We start from the raw sequence: 21,634 nt of genomic DNA, 5'->3' as shown, positions 1-21,634 counted from the left end.
TCGAGGAACAACTTGATTTCAATTAAACGTTACATATTGAACATGAATCGGACCATGAATCTGAAAATGAACCTGGAGTTGCGCAGTACTAGTACATTGGTTTGCACATGCGCAGAGAGGAGTGAGTCCCCCCCCCCCCCCCAAGTCTGTCTCTCTATCTCTCTGTCTGTCTGCCTATGTGGCAGTCAATGAAAATCTTTCCGAACAGGAAAGTTGCTGTTTTAAATTATGTCATAAAAGTCACACAACTAATTTAACATGTTAGATTGGGCGGTGCCACTGCGTCAACGGTGGTAAACTTCCGGAATGAATTTTGTTACACGACCGTTACAATCTTTAATTGATTTAAATTGATTTATATACTTGAACACTGTAGAATACAAATCAAATCGCCTTCTTGTCACTTCGAAGAACCTCCAGTTTTGCAGTACTTGGATATGTTAAATAAGGTTGTATATAAGATGGCCTTTCTCGTGCTAAGCTTGTGGAATTTTTTTTTTAAACCAACTTTAAAGTCATTATTTTATTTGAATCTAATGTATAAAGCTGAGTTTGTGTGTGTGGCTCTGTCTGTCTGCCTGTGGGTCATAATCTCCACCCATTGTACAGGCCACGCCCTCCAGCTGTCCAGAAATCGCCGCTATCTTTTTCTCCACGTAGCTCAGATTGTTTTAAAGGCCTCATGTACATTGGAAGACTGAACATTGCATCATCTATCTTTAAATGAAGATACCGTTTTGAGGGAAAAATGTAACATTTTGATTCCAGCTTACGAGATAATACATGTTTTATCCACACCACCCAATGAAAGTGCATTACTGCTCATATTATGCAGAGGAAAGACAATGGTGATATTTCATTAAATAAATATTAAAACTTTGTGGGGCGTCAAACGCAGTTACTTTCTGTCTGCGAGACAGTGACGTGTCACTTATAACTCCATGTTTGCTTACCAGAATTTGCAATGATTGTGCAAGCAAATATTGTGGGCCGGGGGTCGGTGGCGAGGAACGACCGCTGTTCGTAGCAGTAGGGCCCGTCTCTCACCGAACATCCGGAATTGAAGGTCGTAACCCTCGGATAACTCCGAAGGTCACGGGTCCCTTAGTGAACCGTGGACGCCAATATTTTGACCGCGTGGCGTAGGGTTAATTGTCGATCTCCAATATACCTAAATAACCACGCAGTCCAGTTCCCGGGGATACCACACCCTTGGCCTGCTTTGTCCGAACCGACTTGTTCCCGACTCGGATCCGGCGTAACCGAGCGGAAATTACCAAAGCTGTGCCGGCCCAAATGACAACTTACGGCACAATCGGCCTTCCTAATTCTTAAGCCCGAACCATACTGGGTCAATGATAGAAACGACAGGCAACGCACTGGAACATTTAACAGTTATTTATTGACAATAATGAGACACAGTGTAGACTTATTCCAAATATACAGGCAATGTACAATGAGCAATCAACACGTATATAATTTCTACTTGTAGGACGGCGCCACCACAGACACACTCACACCAAAAGAAAATGAACCTGGATTATCTTTATTTCGACCCTCGCAGCCAAGGGGATAGACAGGCTGTAGGTCAGAGTTTGGTCGGTACTTGGCCGCCTCGTGCGGTTTAAGCCGCGACTGCAGGTGTGAAACTCGATCGTCGGCAAGTCCAGACACGGTGTAGCGGTGACAAGGCGGGGGCCAGGGTCGCTTCTCACGGGGCCAGGGACGCTCCTCACAGAGGGCCAGCGGAGATTCCCGGCTCGGACTCGGTTATTGCTCGACAAAATGAGAGATGGAAGTCGACGGCTGTGGAATAGCCAGAGGACTAGCTTGAGACACGGCAACGACGCACACCAAGAGCAATGGCGACCCCTTTCTTCTCTGACCAATCCAACCCAGCGAACACCAAGGGGAGCCCAGCGATTCTTATCCCTCCCCTGGGGTGGGGTGATTGGTCCTCTGAGGTAATCTTTGCCCTGATTGGACAGGGTTTCGTGGGGTGATATCTGTCCCCCTCTGATTGTGCAGGACGAAAACCCTGCCTTTCTGAGGTGGAGTCAAAGCTCTGAGGTAATCTTTGCCCTAATTGGACAGGGTTTCGGAGGGTGATGTGCTGGCCATCCATGATTGGACAGGGGGGAACCCCCTCCTTTCCTGGGCGAGGTCAGTGTTCTGACGTGAGGAAACCTCTGTCCACGTCCATGGTCGAACGCACGTGGGCAATGGCGTCGATGGTGCGAAGAAGTGAAGGATTGATTTGTTGGCGTTGATTATTGCAAAAATCTAACTCGAAAGAAACTTCGCAGCGCAGACATGTAATTCCCTTTAGACATAGGGAGGAATCTAACTATACACATACTTATTGAAATAACTAAGCTTAGGGACTGCTGTCTGTTTGTGTGCAAATGGCTTCCAGATTCGTAACAATATATCCCGTGTTTGCTTCTGTACGCAAGTCTTATGAAAAAAGAAATCCCTACACATGACATCATCATGCAGCGATGTCTGCAATAGCAGGAATGCACTAATAGTTTGAGCCTTTTTATAACGTGATAAAACTGATGGAAAAATGATATAGAGGATAGAAAGTTTATTTGCTGATTACTACGAGAGGGAGAACAAGAAGAATAGATTAACAAGAGTAGAAATATCATGCAAACATGGCAGTTCTAATATATAATACGAGAAGGGTACTCGGTAGAGCGCATACTTCTGCCACACAATGCCTGATCCACGAGAACATATCTGGCTGAATACATTTTTGAAATATCATTCGATATATCGTTTTTAGCCCTATCTCGATGGCGAAGAATCACTGAAAAAAAATTATCAGATCTTCACCAAAATTGAATCAATTCTTCCTTGTCTTACACACATGTCCAAGTTTCGTCCAAATCTGTCCACAACTTTTTGAGATATCGTGCTATATATCGTTTTTGGCCCTATTGCTATGAATCTGAAAGCCATTTGCACACAGACAGCAGTCCCTAAGTTCAGTTATTTTGATAAGTATGTGTTTGTAGTTAGGGTCCCGTCCTTCTGTCGAATGGGTTAATTTCATGTGCGCTGCAGGTTTCTAAATAGTCAGGTTTTTAGGTCATCTCTAACGAGATGACCTAATAAAACCAGTCTCGATGTACGTACGTCCCCATTTTTTTTTCTTCCGATTTTCTTGATATTTGGGATGTGGGTGGATGTCGATGAGGGATGCATGACGGTATGACCTTTGACCCGATTGAAGGTCAAGGTCAAGGTCACTCCAAAGTTGTTAAATCGTCCATTTTCAAAATCTATCTCCTCTGCTGTTTCTGATCCGATACTCGAAATTTCTTTGTATTCTGATAATATGGAACAATATCTAAATTTGGTAGGGCCGGTTTTTCAAAAATTTGTCCTGGTTATCGAGTCACGTGTCTTCAAAGTTGGATCTACAGAGCTTCAGAGATGACCGTCACCACCAACCGGGGGTAATTTTTTACATTAAATATCCCCTTCACTTCTTCGCGCACCAACTCCATTGCCCACGTGTTTTTGGCTGAAGGCGTGGGTGCAGCCTCCATTGCATCAGGTCGAGGCTTCGCTCCGAGGAAGGGCATGGTGCGTTTCCTCCAGCCAATGGGCGAAGGCCGAGCAGGGCCGATGGGCTCCGGCCAATGGGAGGCCAGAGTGCCGGGAACTACTACAGAGCCTCTTCGGGGGTGGGGGGCGAGCCTCCGAGACGCTCCGATACCCCCCACCCCCCTGAGACGCCCTGTTCAATCAAGAGGCTGATCTCAGGGCCGGCTCTGCCCCAGCCAGATGAAGTGTTCACCCCATTCAAAGGGAAGGGTAGAGTGGTTGTCAGGGCCAGAGTACTGCAGTGATCGTGGTCTATTGCTTTTGGGCTGTCGTGGTGGCCTGTTCTCGGTCGTGGTCTGCGGTCCTTTGCGGTGGCTCCTCGTGGTGGTGGCTGAGCAGCCAGGGTCGTGGGCTCGTGGATTTCGGGACGTGGGTTCGAGTCCCACCGTGGTGGGTTGGAATCCGGTGTGACCGCACGAGGCAGGAAGGTACCCGGCCAGGCTCTGTTCCCCCAACCTCAACCCTCGCAGCCAAGGGGATGGACAGGCTGTAGGTCAGAGTTTGGTCGGTACTTGGCCGCCATAACCAGCTTCCCTTTGGTCTGAGGGTGTGTGTGCTTGTGTTTGTGTTTGTTGCCATTCTGTTAGGTGTTTAAGTGTTTTCTTTTCATTGTACATTTTATTTGTTTATTCGTGATCAAGTCAGCTCTGTGTCTCCCTCCCTTATAAATAAACCCTCTTGTTAAATGTCCCAGTTCGTTGCCCGTGTTTTCTTCCATTGACCCAGTACGGTGCGGGCTTGAAAAAATAGTGGGTCCGTCGGTGCCGTAAGTTGTCATTGGGTCCGACGGACTTTGGTAATTCCGCTTGGTTACACTGGACCGAGGTCGCCAGAGCGACCCGGTTCGATGAGGTCCGTCGAGGGTGTGGTTTTCCCCGGTGGTTAGATGATGTGGGTACTTAGGTATCTTGAAATTAGGCTATTAACCCTACCCTGTGCTGTTAAAATATTGGCGACCATGGTCCTTAAGTGACCCGCGACCTTTCGGAGCTGTCCGAGAGTCACGACCTTAATTCCGGGGTGTTCGGTGGAAACGACCCTACTGCTCCCCCTCGTGGTCGTTTATCGCCACCGACCCCGGCCCACAACACTATCTCTCAATGGTGAAGAATCACTTTAAAAGTTCTCAGATCCGGATCCGGATCTTCATGAAAATCTAATCAGTTTGTCCTTGTCACACACCCAACCTGTCCACAAAAATTCATCTGAATCCGTCTACAACTTTTTGAGATCCTGCAGACAGACAGACACAGGGGTGAAAACAACCTCCTTCACCTTCGATGGTGGAGGTAATAACAAAAATTGTCACCTAAGGCCTTAGTTATTTTATAACTTGGTTTACGCAGTTCTTCAGCTAAAATGTGGGGCTAGTGGGTCGAAATAGAAATATAATTTAAATTTTTAGAAATTATATATCTTTATGATTTTTTTTCGGATATTACATTTAAAAGACAAGGGTAGGCGGGGGGGGGGAAATATAAATCCCGGACCAGGAGGATCTAAGAAAACATTGAAGATGGAAAACCATTCAAATGCAGGATGCCATTGTTCACTGTATCATCTGATGTGAAAAACAATAAAGAAGGATTAAAACTTGTTTTTACAATATTGTCTGGAATGTTTTTCTTATAGGAACCTGTTGGATCATCAAACAAATGGAAACAATGCTGAGAAAATTACTGTCCAAGTCGTAGATGTGTGCATGCACACCAGTGCATAGTGCTGGATATGATTAAAAAAGGTGTCTACTCGGAGTCAACACGCTCAAAGCGGTCAATCAGAGCCATAACCAGCTTACTTTTCAGTGGGCATCTGATTGTACGGTCTCCCCATCCCCATGAGCACATCAAAGGCTGATTTCTGGTCCGTTGAAGGCTGAATATCAGCATCTCGCAGGGACACTTTGACGTACTTTGCACCAAAATCTTTCAATATGAACAGCGGTGTACAACTTTCGATGGAAACAAAATCGGCACGATCGAGAGTGGCGTGCGAATTATCCCTGCTGCTGCACTGAATTGATGCAATAGTTCGGCCAGAATATTCGTCGTCAAGATGTTGCGTGATTAAATCACCAATACAGTCACTCGAATTTATACCGCTGACATACTTCTTAACAACTCATGGCTCGCAGACTTCCTCTCCTGTTGCAGTCACCGTGTGGTCCTAAATGGAATTCTTTCATCCTCTCTTCCTGTCCAGGCTGGAGTTCCTCAAGGTAGCGTTCTGGGCCCTGTTCTTTTTCTGGTTTTCATCAATGATCTCTCAGACTCTCTGGAAAATCCTCTATATTTGTTTGCTGATGACTCCACCCTCTGCCGTACCATCGGTCATCCCTCAGACCGGCAAGCAGCAGCTTCTTCGCTCACTGCTGATCTGGATAAAATCACAAACTGGTCCAACACGTGGAACATGTCTTTCAATCTGGACAAATCTCACAATGTCTCTTCGAAAGGACCGTTTAGAACCCCCCCCCCCCATCCACTTTCTCAACAATCCTCTGGAAGAAGTCCTTTCTTTCAAGCTTCTGGGTCTCACTATCTGCCACGACCTTTCCTGGGAAAGCCACATTTCAAACCTCACCTCCAAAGCTAGTCACCGACTGGGAATCCTCCGTCGTGCAAAGTCCTTCCTCGGCCCACCTGAGCTCCTGACCACTTACAAAGCTTTTATCCGCAGCGTGATGCAGTACTGCTCTCCCCTCTGGGCTGGTGCTCCTGCGTCCCACCTTTCTCGGCTTCACACTGTAGAAGCCAAGGCATTTCGGATCATTGGCATCTCCCGCAATGAGGCTGAGTCTTTGGGCCTCTCACTCGATCACCGCAGGTTGGTCGGTGGTCTTTCTGTCTTCTACCGTCTCCTCTCCAGCCTCGCCCCCCTGCTCTCTCTGCGATTTGTCCCCACCACATTTCTGCAGGGTGCTCAAGGTCCGCCAACAACCCCCTTCTGGTAAAACTACCAAAATCACGAATCACTGCTCACCTTCACTCTTTCATTCCTCTTTTTTTTCACGCCTTTGGAATAAACTCCCTCACTCTATTCATTCCCATTCTTCCCTTCAGGCCTTCAAAACAGCTGTTCACCACCACCTCTTATCATCCCCCATCCAAATCCTCGATCTTTTCTACCCCCGATAATCCACCCAAGCCCACCTCCTTCAAATTCTCTGCTTTCCTTCCTGAAAGTCCCTGTAATGTCCATCTTCTATTCCTCATGTTCCCCGTCCCATACCTCTCCCTTTACTTCCACAGATCTCCGAATGTCTCTGTTCCCCACTGTTTTGTCCTTCCCACTCCCTCCTCTCTTGTCTCATGTCCCCCATGATGTGTATTGTGTGTTAGCTCTCACACGAGCCTCGACAAGGTATCGAAAAAAAAATCACTTTCACCCCAGAAACAACAGTCAATCTGAACCACGCTGGCCACTGCTCAGACGCCATGACCGAAGACTACCGCAGCTCTACTGCGCAGCTCGGTTAAAGATGACTCGGCATTTTGGCACGCGCGCACGAAATTATATTTTGAAAATAAATGCCGACATTTACATTTCGGGTTTTGAAACTTTTGCACCTTCGGTGGAAAATGTATAAATATAAAAGGCTAAAAATGTTTTATATTTATATTTCATTTCGGCAAATATATCGTCGGCGGATCCGTAAACTAAGGCCTAATGTTGTATATAAAGCTGAGTTCATGTTTGTGGGTGGATGTGTGGGTCTGAACAAAGTACATTTTCATTGGAGCGAGAATACTCATGATTAATATTTGAAGTGTTTAATTTTTTAAAAAATGTCCTTTTTTGGTGTTTTGTATGTTCTGTGTGGTGTTACCAAGCAGCTAGCCAGCATTTGCCAAGCCAGCCATTCCTTATCAATGGTTTCTGAGGGAGTGCTTGCTTGAATGCTTAAGCCACTTGGCAAGTGCTCTACAAGAAACTTGGTAACTGAACACACCCCAGATTCATGACATGGTGATGAGGATAAACATCTGTAGCATTATTTCAGCCATATCGATTAATATGTCCCTCGAAGGGTGGTGGTGGGAGGAGGCAGAGGAAGGCGTGGCGTGTGAAAAGGGATCTGATGTTGCCCGGCAATGCCAGGTACCCCTGCTCGTTGAAGTATATACTTGAACACTGCATGGGGTAACGCATTCCAGTTACCCTCTTGTTTTACAGGGTTGTCAGTGCAGATCATATTTTAAGAACATTAATTCGTTTTTGCCAAACATCTTATCTTATTACTTGGGCTTGTCTATTTCTGGTTGCAGTTTTCTTCTGGTGTCTGACACAATATGCTGACTTTTCAGTTGCTTTTTAAACCTTTTTTTTTCTTTTTGCAAGCCTATTTGATGGTCATCCAATGTGCAAATTTTGGTTGTCATGTTTATTTTGACAATGCGGTGGACTTGCTTTGTAGGTACCAGCTACGAGGGAGGTTCTTGGCTCATTACCCAACGTATTCAGTGCTCTGTGCCTCAATGCTCGTGGTCTGCAATCATTTGTGCGCTGCCAGCCCTTTGAACGTCTCTTCAAGGTTCTGCTGTCACCAGATTACCTGCCAGCAATGCGGCGCCGTCGAAGTTCTGACCCCTTGGGTATACAGCATGCAGGGCATCAATTCCTTGGAAGCATGATTATTTTTAATCTTTCAGTCAACTGTATGCAATGTAAAAAGCCTTCCCTTTGTAGATAATATTTCTGATGTCACCTTAATTATTTGATCCTTGCAGTGGTGTTTTTGGATTAATTTGATCTTCACAGAGGTGTGCAGTTGTGAGATGAGAACTTGCTTGATTTTATGACTGCAGATAGTGTGTGTAATGAGCATTTATGTTTGCAAGTTTGCTTTTCGTAATTGTATGTTTAAATTGTTCTGTGCTTTTCTCTTCTCGACAATCTTTTACAATAACCCATTTACACAGATTAAAGTGAAAATGCTTTCACGCAATTGTAAAAATCTCACTTTTGTTTCTTGTTGCAGAGAAAACTGAATATTGTCCACAATTAATTTACCCGCAGTTGAGAGCCCAATATAAAACTAAAGAGAGCAACAGAGTTTTCTTTCTACCACAAGGAATTTGGCCTTCACCGAACACATTTATGAATAATGTGTGCATTTTGAATAGCACAAATACAAATAGTGCTTTTTTTCTGAATTATATGTATTTTTTGCAGGAGATACTGCTTCCAACCTTGGAAGTGCTGTGGATGAATTGATGAGACATCAGCCTTCGCTCAAAACTGATGCCACATCTGCTATTATCAAGGTCTCATTTTTCTTCTGTTCTCCAACCTGCCTTGGTGTGATATACTGCCTACTCGATACTTGTAAAAGCTGCTTCCCAAGAAGGATTTTTATACCTCCGCTGCCGAAGTCACTGGAGGCATTGTTTTGGGTTGTCCGTCCATGCTAATTACCTCCGCCACCGAAGGTGCAGGAGGTTATGTTTTCACCTCTTTCTGTCTGTCTGTTTGTTTGTGTGCAGAATATCTCATAAAGTTGTGGACAGGTTCAGTGTGTGACAAGGACGAACTGATTAGATTTTAGTGAAGATCTGGATCTGGATCCGACTGCTAGAATTTTTAAAGTGATTCTTCACCATTGAGAGATGGGGCCAAAAACGATATACAGCATGATATCTCAAAAAGTTGTGGATGGATTCGGATGAAACTTGGACATGGTTGTGTGACGAGGAAGAATTGATTCAATTTTAGTGAAGATCTGCATTCGAGAATTATTTCATTTTTAAAGTGATGCTTCAACATTGAGAGATGGTGCCAAAAACGATATATCGAATTCTATTTCAAAAATGTATTGGGCCCGATATGTTCTACTGGATCAGGCATTACGTGGCGGAGGTACGTGCTCTACCGAGTGCCCTTCTCGTTTCAGAATAAAATCAGCTGTTCTTGTTGATTTCCTCTGCTGGGTAGTGCATTTCACAGCAAAGACTACCATGAGTAACAAGGAGCTTTCAAAAGACCTCTGCGATAAAGTTGTGGAAAGGCTCAGATCAGGGGATGGGTATAAAATTATTTCAAAGGCCTTGAATATCTCTTGGAGTACAGTCAAGGCAATCATTAAGAAGTGGAAGGTGTATGGTACAACCACGACCCTGCCGAGATCAGGCTGTCCCTCCAAACTGGTTGACCAACCAAGGAAGAGACTGATCAGAGAGGCTACCAAGAGGACATTGGCAACTTTGAAAGAGCTACTTGCCCTTATAGCAAAGACTGGTCACTTTGTGCATGTGACAACCATATTCTAAGCATTCCTCTGGCCTGTGCAATAGGGTGGCAAGAAGGAAACCATTACTCAAAGTCCACCTTGAGTTCCGTTTGAGGCATGCAAAAAAACCTCTGGAGATTCCAAAGCCATGTGGCAAAATTAAAATTTTTTGTGATCTGATGAACCCAAGATGGAACTTTTTGGCTGAAATGCAAAATGTTACATTTGGCACAAACCCAACACAGCACATCACCCAAAGAACACCATCCCGACTGAAGTATGGTGTTGGCAGCATCATGTTTGGGGGATGTTTCTCATCAGTAGGTACTGGGGCACTTTTCAGGTTAGTAGGGAAAATGGATGGAGCAAAATACAGAAAAATCATTGAGGAAAACCTGCTGCCCTCTGCAGGAAAGCTGAAATTGGGACGGAAGTTCACCTTTCAGCATACCAATGACCCGAAGCACACAGCCAAAGCTACACTGGAGTGTCTAAGAAACAAAAGTATAAATGGCCTTGAGTGGCCCAGTCAGAGCTCTGATCGAAATCCAATCGAAAATATGTGGCATTACTTGAAGATTGCTGTCCAACATTCCCCACACAACTTGACTGAACTTGAATAGTTTTGTACAGAAGAATGTGCCACTATTGCCCAATCAAGGTGTGTAAAGCTGGTGGAGACCTCTCTAGTTTTGTATTCTAGTTTTGTATTTTTAAAATTAATTTTCTAAAATTTGTAGAAATTGTTTTTCAGTTGGAAGTTGTGGTATGGGTTATGATGTGCAAATAAAGGTGGAAAAAGTCTGATTTTATGCAATTTAATTCCAGGCTACAAGGCAACAAAAGGTGAAAATTTTGAAAGAGGGTGTAGATTTTCTGTAGGCACTGTATAACTGTAAGGGCACTCGGTGGGGCGCATACCTCTGCCCAGATTCGGATTCAGATCTTCACCAAAACCTAATCATTTTTTCCTTGTCACATTCCCAAGCTCTCTATAAAATTTCGTCCAAATCCAGCCACAACTTTTTGAGATATTTTGTTCACAAAGAGAGACAGACAGACGGGTGAAAACGTAACCTCTGTCTACCTTCGGTGGACAGAGGTAATAAAATGCAAAAACGGAAAAAACTTATTATTTCTCCATGTTATTCATTTCGCTGAACATTTTACCGAGGAAAACAAGTGGTCACTTTAGCCGTATGGTCTTAAAGCGGGACATTTGGACTGACCAAGTAAATTCTCTCCCTTGTCTATTGAACACCATTTCTCTATAAGATTAGCAAACAATACGTGTGAAAATGGTTCGTCTTTTTTTTTGGTGGGGGGGGGGATACAAACAAAGGATACAAACTCGGTTTTCTGTAATGCACATCTGGTTAATAACCATTTTCTGGAAAGTTTGAAACTGTGGGAAAATGTTTTGTTTATAACAGGCACAATATGTTTAACAGCAATGAATGACTTTGCTGCATTAAAAAAAAAAAATTTTTAAATATTTTTTTTTTTCAGGAATCTATTGAAATCGACTTTCAGCCCTCAACGATTAATATACGATGTTTAAATATACATCCTAAAATCGCATTCCTCTCCTATTTCTGAAAATGTAAACCTTTAAAAATAATTTTTCCCCTGGTCCAGGCCCTCTGTTGTGCCTAAATGCCCGACTGCCCCAGTTTGACGTTCCATGGTGAAGTGGACAGAACAGATCCATTACTTTGAGATATTGAACATCATTGTCACATCACGTTTTGACCATTCTCATGTTGTCTCCTCGATAGCCTTGTCTTTTTGGAAATGCTGGTGTAGAATCCTTTTACCTTCTTACCTGGAACGCTTTCCAGTTGCATGTCGTCCCTGAAACAAACTACCAATGTCATGTTGAAAGTTTTTATACAACAAACTTTTGGAGAAACATTCAACGTATGAAATGCTTAAAATGTAGGTGATCTCCATATTCAAGCCATTGTTAACTGCATCCTGAACCTCTCCCAAAATATTGACTTGGAAAAGCTTATGATAGACTTTGCTTTGCAAGATTTGGAGGATTTGAAAGTATTGCAGATTTTAAAAGTTTATTTTATTTATTTTTTATGAATAAGCACTGAAAAACAGAAATCTCTGCCTACTTGTACCATGAAAATGGGACAAAAGTGGTTGGGGCAGAATCTGATTAGAATGTCTGTCATCCATCGGACAGACAAGGAACATGCCTTCCACGGCTTCAGCAACACTGCGTACCCACCCTGTTCCCCATGGGTTTTGTGGTTGTCGTTGACTAATTCAAGCTTGTCTGCCTTTTGATGGCAATTTTCTCCATCAAGGGTTCCACTACCCCTCTCAGGCTACCCGAGTTGTCACAATCCGGTCTAATCGGATTATGGGTCTTTTTTATTTTTATTTTTTAAGGAGACACCATCTCCTTACTGCTTGGCTGTTGGCTCCCAAAGGGAGCTCAGACACCCTTTGTTAGGTGTTGTTTTTAGTCCTGTAGGGTGTCAGTCACCCTCCCAACAGCAAGCCAGTGAGGGGCTTAGTTTAGTTGCCAATAACCCAACCATGTGGCGGATAGCACTGGGTTATATATTACCAGTGGCAGTCCAAAAACTGACCTTGTGCTAAAGAAATTGGCAGTTAATGAGCTTTAAAACTCGAGTTTTATGTTGCTGGATTTGGTGTATCTATTGCTCTTTGCATTTGCAAAAGCCCAAATATCTTTTGCTATTGTTGTATTATACAAATTGGTACTTTTATTTGCTCTCTTACAATTCAAGCCACTGCTTTAGACACTGATATTATTATATTTACTGTTATTACTACATTGAATTGATAACGATCAGTTAAATTCTTACTTTTTGCTGTTAAACCATTACTTATTAGCTGAAGTCTTGTACATTCAGCTGCTATACTAAGACTCTTGTTTTTCACAAAAGTCACAATGATTTGGTATGTAGTTTACAAATATAGTTGGGCAATGTGAAGCATTGGGTGGTGGCTTTGACTTGGCTTTCTTTGGTGGTCAACATCTGTTATAAAATTTTCTTGTAGCTCTTGGAAGAGATCTGCTCACTGGGTCGTGAGCCGAAGTACGTGTGCCAGCGGCCATCAATTCAGAAAGTAGAAGGACCTGTAGGAACGCCGACGACACGACCCAATCATGCTGCTGAGGAGGCTTCAAGTGAGGATGAGGAGGAGGAGGAACTTTCTGCAATGCAGAGCTTCAATGGTGGCACACAGGGATCTGCTCCTGAAACGGAGACAAATGCACAGTGAGTCATCACTACTTGAGGTTTTTGTTTGGCACGTGAGCAATTTGATGGGCGGTTCCAATTGTATTACTTCTGGTTGGAGAATTATGCAGTTCTTCATATTTCCATTGCAATCTGATTGCAAATATGTTTGTACCTTGTTGAGCCAGTCGATCTAGCCCAAAAGTGGGTGAAACCAAGGACTAATTGGGATAGAAATGAAACCTCTTTTATTTGTTGAGAAAAGGTCTGCTGCATGACATACTAAAAATCTAATAAAATCTTTTTGGTGGAACATATTGTATTTAATGATTGAAAATTGTCATCCATTAGCAACTGTCGCACGGGCTAAAATGAAGAAATTACGATAACATTATGAATAATTAAGCGACATCCACAATCTTGGTGTGTTTACCCATGTTTTTGTACCGAATCTTTCAAATTAACACATGACTGAACAGTTTAGTGTGTTCTTTATCTTATTCCCAGGGGGTCCCCACCCCCAAATGACAATTCAGCTCTCCAAAGGTAAACAGGTTTATAATTCTGTCGTTTGATCAAAAACCAAATCCTTTATTTCAGCCTGTTTCGTGTCACTGCACATTTGCTGGTGGTACCAATGATTATTAGGGCTAAAATATGAAAATAGTAATGATTTATGACATCATTTCAATGCTAAATCCTCATATCTCGGATGCTAAAGATAGCAGGTTAATACAGCCATTTTCATATCTGGTTTGTTTCTATAAGACCTGGCTCTCATTATGATTTGTTTCTTGGTGTTTTTTGAGAGTTCAGGGTTTCAGAATTATTGAGTACTCCCTGCTAATATCTACCAAAGATGGCACCCATCAGAGACGAATTGGAAAGCGCCAAGGCCGAACAGTTCACTTTCAACCACAGATGACCCTCCAACTCAAAAAAGAAGAATTTCTATCAAATAATGCAAATAAGCAGTGATTTCTTCACTTTTTGAGCAACTCCCTCGAAGCAGTAGGTTGTGAAGTTCATCATGCCAGAGGTGACGCTGACTTGCTTATCGTGCAGACAGCAATACAAGTTGCAGCTCAGCGTGAGGTGATTCTCGTTGGAGATGACACAGATCTTCTGGTACTCCTCTGCTGCCATGCAAAGAACTTGGGCCATGAGGTCTTCTGGAGACCTGAGCCAAAACAGGGACAGACTGAAAAATTTCTGAACATCAGATGTGTACATGAGCACCTTGGCGAGACCGTCTGAGAATATTCTATTTGTCCATGGTATTCTCGGATGTGACACGACTTCACGAGTGTTTGGTTTTGGGAAGGGTGTGGCTTTAAACTTGCTACAGAACAGTGAATGCTTTCAAGAGCAGGCTGTGGTTTTTAATAATTCTGCATCCAGTAAGAAGGAGATGATTCAGGCAGGACAGAAAGCTATGCTTTGTTTATACAAGACAAAGTCCAATGACATTCAAGATTTGCTAAGATACCACAGATTCCAAGAACAAGTCACAACAATCAAAAAGGTGGTGCACCCAAATGGATTGGCACCAAGTTCAGGAGCAATGAAGTACCACAGTTTCCGTGTCTATCACCAAGTGCAGGAGTGGAAGGGCATTGAACTTGCAGGCAGAGGACTGGTGCTGGAAAGTTATTGAAGGGAAGATGCTTCCTCTAATGACAGATTTGGATGTGGCACCCAAAGCACTGTTAGAGGTCATAAGATGCAAATGCAAGACGGTGCGGAAAACGTTGTGGATGCAGAGGACTTTATCTGGAATGCACACCAGCTTGCAGTGAATGCAGAGGCATCCTTGAGAATATGAAAACCGAGAACTCGGATGACAATGCAGAGGATGACACATACAATTTGACGTGAACTGCATTTTGTCATCAACTTACAGTGGAAGAGTACCAAATTTGGTAATATTTTTCAGACTCGGGGCGGCATCTCCCCACAGTTGATGAACTCTGGATGTTAATATGATTCCCTATGAGCTCTTTGGTAATTGAAGTGATTATTAAACGAATGTGAAACAAATCTAGTCTTGGTAACCCTGTATCAGGGCCTGTGGGGGGTGGGGGGGTTGGGGTTGGGGCTCTCTTAGCCACAGGCTGCTGTTTCAGTCATTCTTATTCATTAAGACTGTAAAGGGACATTATCAGAGTATCATAAGAAGCAAAGTAAATCCAGCTGTAATCATATTTGTGGTCACTATTCTTTGCAACCTAATTTCGCCAGGTCCCTAATTACCAATTTCTCGGGACCCCCCAAAAATGATGTTCCACCAAATATTTTGCATTACATTTTTTTATATGTTATTTACCATGTTTGTCATAAGATATTACCACAGGTTTGATTTCTATTCCAATTTGTCCTTGGTCAAACCCTATTTTGACTTGCCCATGTGCTCATTGTCTGTTTTCCAGTTTGTGATTTCCTTCAATTTACAGGCATCAATGTGGTGTTTGTGTGAGGGTGGGTGTTCATAACCAAATATAACTGATGGTTTTGTCTCTAATTTGCACTAGGTCCACTGGAAATGAGGAAAGAATTCCAATTCCATTAATGGATTACATTCTTAATGTGGTGAGTCTCTTTTCTTGTGTGAATACATGACTGCTACAACTATTACAATGATTCCTGCTACTATTACAATGATTCCTGCTAATCCTATTGCTGCTACTTTAAGCACCACATTTATTCCCACCTTCTTGTGGGGTTGGCTGGTGGGGAACGTTTTTGCCCCACGTTCAAGAACTGGGTGACCAGGACTCTTGTTTGACTGTTGGCAATAACTCGCATTATTTTCATGAACGTATGTGTGATATTTACTGTCCACTAACTAAAATGTAGAACACAGGATTAATCGTCTAACTGGGACGTATTGCATATTGTAGGTAAAACCAAATTATTGTCGTTAAATTGGACCACTTTGTTGAACCGTGCCCAATGCAGGTTGGACGCACTTCTCGAGCTTGTGGGTATTGCAGTGTACTTTAAACCATGGGTAGTGTGCGCGTACTTCAGCACATCACCCTTGCATCTGTGGTCTATAAAGTATGCTGCAAGGCCTATGTACACTTGTGGAGCTTGTAGGCCATGCAACATACATTCAGGAATTGGTGCAGATCATTTTGGCATAATCCTATGTTGAATTGAAGCTACACATTAAGTCGAGTTGAATGGGATGACAAAATGGTACCGTGACACAAGACCACTTTAAACTGCACTAAAGGCCTCTTTGGAGTCAATATTAAAGTGTACTGCCTTGGGGGTGTGATACTGATGTTTGTCTGTTTGCGGAGACTGTCATACCATCTCCTGTCACTTCGTGAATGCATGAGGCTAAAATGAGTTCAGTGTGGTGTTGGTATGAGGGAGATTTTTTTTTTATATACCCCAAAACACACATTTGTTGGCAGGTTTGTTTATTTGTTTTTGTTTTTTTTTTATATATATATATATATATATATATATATATATATATATATATATATATATATATATATATATATATATATATATATATATATATATATATATATATATATATATATATATATATATAACTTTATTTTATTTATTATTATTTTATTAATTAATTATTTTTAAATAAATAATTTCTGCAGTCATAGAGATTCAGGTTAGTAACTGTTTACTTTGTCATCTTTGATTCTGGAGAATGTTGGTGTATCAATTTTGCCATGTCACAAATGACTTCAAAAGTATAACTGTTGATTGGATTGAGCTTACAACTTTGAATTATCCATGTTTTGCAATGGTTATTTATTAATTTATTTATTATTTTTATGAGGTCATCTCTACCGAGATGACCTAATAAAGCCGGACCAAATGTCCGTACGTCGTCAATTTTTCTTTCCGATCTTGATGAAACTTAGTATGTGGGTCGAGGTCGATGAGTGTTGCACAACAATATAACTTTTGCCCGGGTTCAAGGTCAGGGACGAGGTCACGAGGTCACGTAAGTTATAAAAATCGCCATTTTCAAAACCTATAGTCTGCCATTCTACAAGATATTCGGCAACTGTTTATTGATCATGATAGTAAAAAATATTATCTTGTATCTAACCGGACAGATTTTTGAATTTCCTTCCCTTTTGATCGTCACGTGATCTGGAAGATGCCCAAAAACGCCGATGCGATAAGGAAGGAAGGAGAAATGAAATATAAATATAAAACACATTTTTAGCCTTTTATATTTATACATTTTCCGCCGAAGGTGCAAAAGTTTCAAAACCCGAAATGTAAACGTCGGCATTTATTTTCAAAATATAATTTCGTGCGCGCGTGCCAAAATGCCGAGTCATCTTTAACCAAACTGCGCAGTAGTCCGGTCATGGCGTCTGAGCAGTGGCCAGCGTGATTCAGATTGACTGTGGTTTCTGAGGTGAAGGTGATTGTTCAGAAGTATGTCGGCGGTATAAATTCGAGTGACTGTATTGGTGATTTAATCACGCAACATCTTGACAACGAATATTCTGGCCGAACGATTGCATCAATTCAGTGCATCAGCAGGGATAATTCGCAGGCTCCTCTTGATCGTGCCGACATCTAACAATCACCGGCGGACATAGGGCTGCAGGCTGTGGGGAGAGGCCACGGATCCCGGATGAGGGGATGTGATAAATTATGCTACATGCTTCGGTCTTTCTGATTAATATATCAATGAGTACATTCCATAATTAATGAATTATTAATTAATGAATCTGGCATACAAAATATTTTTTCATACCTGACATGTTACTTTGTGCAGTGTCACGAAACTTCTGTGGAATTAATAATTAATGAATTTACAAGCTCTAACGATTTTTCAAACCTCAAGATCTCTATAAATACTTGACCAATTTTCATTCTGAAAGTTGCATTAAAGTCGGTGAAGAATAATCTACAGGATTACATAATCTCTGAGAGCTAAGCCTATTTTTTTTCGTTTTTTTTCTACAACTGGAAGTGAAATTGTCCCCAGAGAGTGGACGGACTGGAAAACCACGTATTGCACTTACAGGTGATTCTGATGTGTTAATCCGGGTACTAAATGAACAATACATATTTATTAATTATGTCATTAGTAGTATTATCCTAGTGTATCTCTGTGAGCTATTTCAATCTAAACGGTGAGTTTGGACTGTTTCGCAGTTAACTGAACATTGAGAACTTGTGGTATTATAGAGATGACCGTCACCCCCACACGGGGGTAATTTTTATTATCTTGCCAAAACGAAGTTTTGCAAGATATGTAAGTCAGCTTGAATTTTTTTTTTTTTGTCTGTCTGGAATCACGTATCAATCACTCTGCAGAGCACAGTTATCATTGGAAATTTTTGTAACCGCATATCAGAGTCCTATAGAGATCCCTTTCAGTGCATACATTTTTCAACGTCAATGGTCAAGGTCACTTTGTCGCAAATCAGGGGCGTCGACGAAACCCTTATTTTTTGAGTAATTTTGATCGGATCGTCTTCAGACTTCATGGGAATATAGTTCATGGTCTGGTGCTCAGCTGATTAATTTTTGGTGGCGATCGGCCTTGACCTTCATGGTTAACGCTGGAGGTCGAAAGTTTTTGACCCCAAGGTCAAATTTTGAAATCTAAGGTACCATATCGTGTAATACCTCAAATTGAACACCTCGATGAGTGCTTTCTAAATATGTCAAGCTTGAGACATTATGACGTCATTTGGTGACGTTATGAGGCAAATGCATATTTTTCATGGTTACTCTGTAGAACGATTCTCTGGTTGGAGAATCAGTGTGGTGTTGTATGAGGAGGTTGAGGAAGAGAGTGAGGGCTGAACCAAGGACCAGATGGTGGAAGCTGAAGGAGGAAGACTGTTGCGTGAAATTTAGGGAGGAGGTGAGACAGGCATTGGATGGTGGTAAAGATGGGTCGGATGATTGGGCAACGACAGCAGAAGTTGTGAGGGAGATAGCTAGGAAGGTACTTGGTGTGACATCTGGACAGAGGAAGGAAGATAAGGAGACTTGGTGGTGGAATGACGAAGTACAGGAAAGTATAAGGAAGAAGGGGTGGGCGAAAAAGAAGTGGGATAGTCAGAGAGATGAAGAAAGTAGGGAGGAGTACAAGGAGTGGCATCGAAAAGCAAAAAGAGAGGTGGCAAAGGCCAAGGAAAAGGCATATGACGAGCTGTATGAGAAGTTGGATACAAAAGAAGGGGAAAAGGATTTATACCGATTGGCAAGACAGAGGGACCGAGCTGGGAAGGATGTGCTGCAGGTTAGGGTGATAAAGGACGCAAATGGGAATGTGCTGACGAGCGAGGAGAGTGTGTTGAGAAGGTGGATGGAGTACTTTGAGGAGCTGATGAATGAAGAAAATGAGAGAGAGAAGGTTGGAAGAGGTGGAGATAGTGAATCTGGAAGTGGGGTGGATCAGTAAGGATGAAGTGAGGACTGCTATGAAGAAGATGAAAAGTGGAAAGGCGGTTGGCCCAGATGGTATACCAGTGGAGGCATGGAAGTGTTTTGGAGAGATGGCAGTGGGGTTTTTAACCAGATTGTTTAATAAAATCTTGGAAAGTGAGAGGATGCCGGAGGAGTGGAGATTCAGTGTACTGGTTCCGATTTTCAAGAATAAGGGTGATGTGCAGAGCTGTGGAAATTACAGAGGGATAAAGTTGTTAAGCCACACCATGAAGTTGTGGGAAAGAGTAGTGGAAGCTCGGTTGAGAGGAGAGGTGACGATCTGTGAGCAGCAATATGGGTTTATGCCAGGAAAGAGCACCACTGATGCCATGTTTGCTTTGAGAATGTTGATGGAGAAGTACAGGGAAGGCCAGAAAGAGTTACATTGTGTGTTTGTGGGTTTAGAGAAAGCTTATGATAGGGTGCCAAGAGAGGAGTTGTGGCATTGTATGAGGAAGTCGGGAGTGGTGGAGAAGTATGTGAGGATCGTGCAGGATATGTATGAGGACAGTGTGACAGCGGTGAGGTGTGCGGTAGGAATGACGGACCGGTTTAAGGTTAAAGTGGGATTGCACCAAGGATCGACTCTGAGCCCTTTCCTGTTTGCAATAGTGATGGACAGGTTGATGGACGAGATCAGACTGGAGTCACCATGGACTATGATGTTCACGGATGACATTATGATCTGTAGGGAGAGTAGGGAGCAGGCTGAATCGAGCCTTGAGAGGTGGAGGTACACACTGGAGAGAAGGGGAATGTTAGTCAGTAGGAGTAAGACGGAGTACATGTGCTTAAATGAGAGGGAGGGTGGTGGTATGGTGCGGTTGCAAGGAGTTGAGGTGGGGAAGGTGGATTGGTTTAAATACTTGGGATCAACTGTCCAAAGTAACGGAGAGTGTGGGAGAGAAGTGAAAAAGAGAGTGCAGGCAGGATCGAGTGGGTGGAGAAGAGTTGCAGGAGTGATTTGTGACAGAAGGGTAGCTGCAAGAGTGAAGGGGAAAGTATATAAGACGGTAGTGAGACCAGCTATGTTGTATGGTTTGGAGGTGGTGGCACTAACAAAAAGACAGGAAGCGGAGCTGGAGGTGGCAGAGTTAAAGATGCTGCGATTCTCGTTGGGAGTGACGAGGATGGATAGGATAAGAAATGAGTATATTAGAGGGACAGCGCAGGTAGGACGGTTTGGAGACAAAGTGAGAGAGGCGAGATTGAGATGGTTTGGACATGTGCACAGGAGGGAAACGGAGTATATCGGGAGAAGGATGTTGAAGATGGAGCCGCCAGGCAGGAGGAGAAGAGGAAGGCCAAAGAAGAGGTTCATGGATGCGGTGAGGGCGGACATGCGGGTGGTTGGAGTGTCAATGGAAGATGTGGAGGATAGAGCGAAATGGAGACTGTTGGTCCGCTGTGGCGACCCCTAACGGGAGCAAGCCGAAAGAGGAAGAAGAAGACTCTGTACTACGATTCTCATCGGAATCTCTCGGAGGCAGATATTCCTCAAGGAGTTGCTCCTGGTGGATAGCAGCTCTGTTCACCTCAGTGTGACCTTAAAGAAGTCACACGTGGTCACCTTCTGGCAAGATACCATTGGTTTTTTTATTATTTTTTTTATTTTGTCAAATGTCAGGTTTGGCACCAATCTTACAGTGGTTACACCAATCTTACACCAATCTTACAGTAGCTACAAACCTTTCATGTTTGAAATGTCATGACTGAGAAACACAAAATGACCAGTACTTTCAGTCAACTCTGAGCTGATGCGATGAAAAAATATTTGTGCGTGTGTGCGCAAGGTGATCATTTTCCAGCATGTGCTTTATTCTGAACACACACCTAAATTTTGTGAGCAGACTCTAAACTTCTCCCAATTTTCATTCCTTTAAAAATCATCAACAATACTCTTCAGCCCTCATGTGTTTTTTTTTTTTTTTTCTGTTCATCCACTCACCAAATATTTTTATTCCAATGGTTTAAACCATGATTGATATGCAGTTTGTATTCTTGACAAATTTAAAGTTGTACAAATCCATAAAATTATTCTGTAATCATGTCTGAGTCACATCTCTTGAACCAGGATAGTATGTTGTGCCCGTCGTGATATTGAGTACGTTGG

The 21,634-nt window shown here is 42.7% G+C and overlaps 1 protein-coding gene across 11 annotated transcripts in view; it reads left to right on the top strand.

Annotated features, from left to right (window-relative positions):
* The window catches only part of HUWE1 (HECT, UBA and WWE domain containing E3 ubiquitin protein ligase 1), a 428,879-nt gene that overhangs the window by 63,611 nt on the left and 343,634 nt on the right, over positions 1-21,634 (top strand). For all 11 annotated transcript variants that reach the window (XM_085898286.1, XM_085898280.1, XM_085898284.1 and 8 more), the window contains exons 20-23: positions 8,036-8,213; positions 8,794-8,885; positions 12,893-13,113; positions 15,606-15,663. In XM_085898286.1, the coding sequence (XP_085754412.1) occupies positions 8,036-8,213; positions 8,794-8,885; positions 12,893-13,113; positions 15,606-15,663 (549 nt within the window). The remainder of the gene's footprint in view (positions 1-8,035; positions 8,214-8,793; positions 8,886-12,892; positions 13,114-15,605; positions 15,664-21,634) is intronic.

This window comes from Eptatretus burgeri, chromosome 10, assembly GCF_056783735.1.
Source record: "Eptatretus burgeri isolate ZD-2024b chromosome 10, Ebu_testis_v1, whole genome shotgun sequence".
NCBI classification, from domain to species: Eukaryota; Metazoa; Chordata; class Myxini; order Myxiniformes; family Myxinidae; genus Eptatretus; species Eptatretus burgeri.
This window is presented reverse-complemented; position numbering and strand designations above follow the sequence as displayed.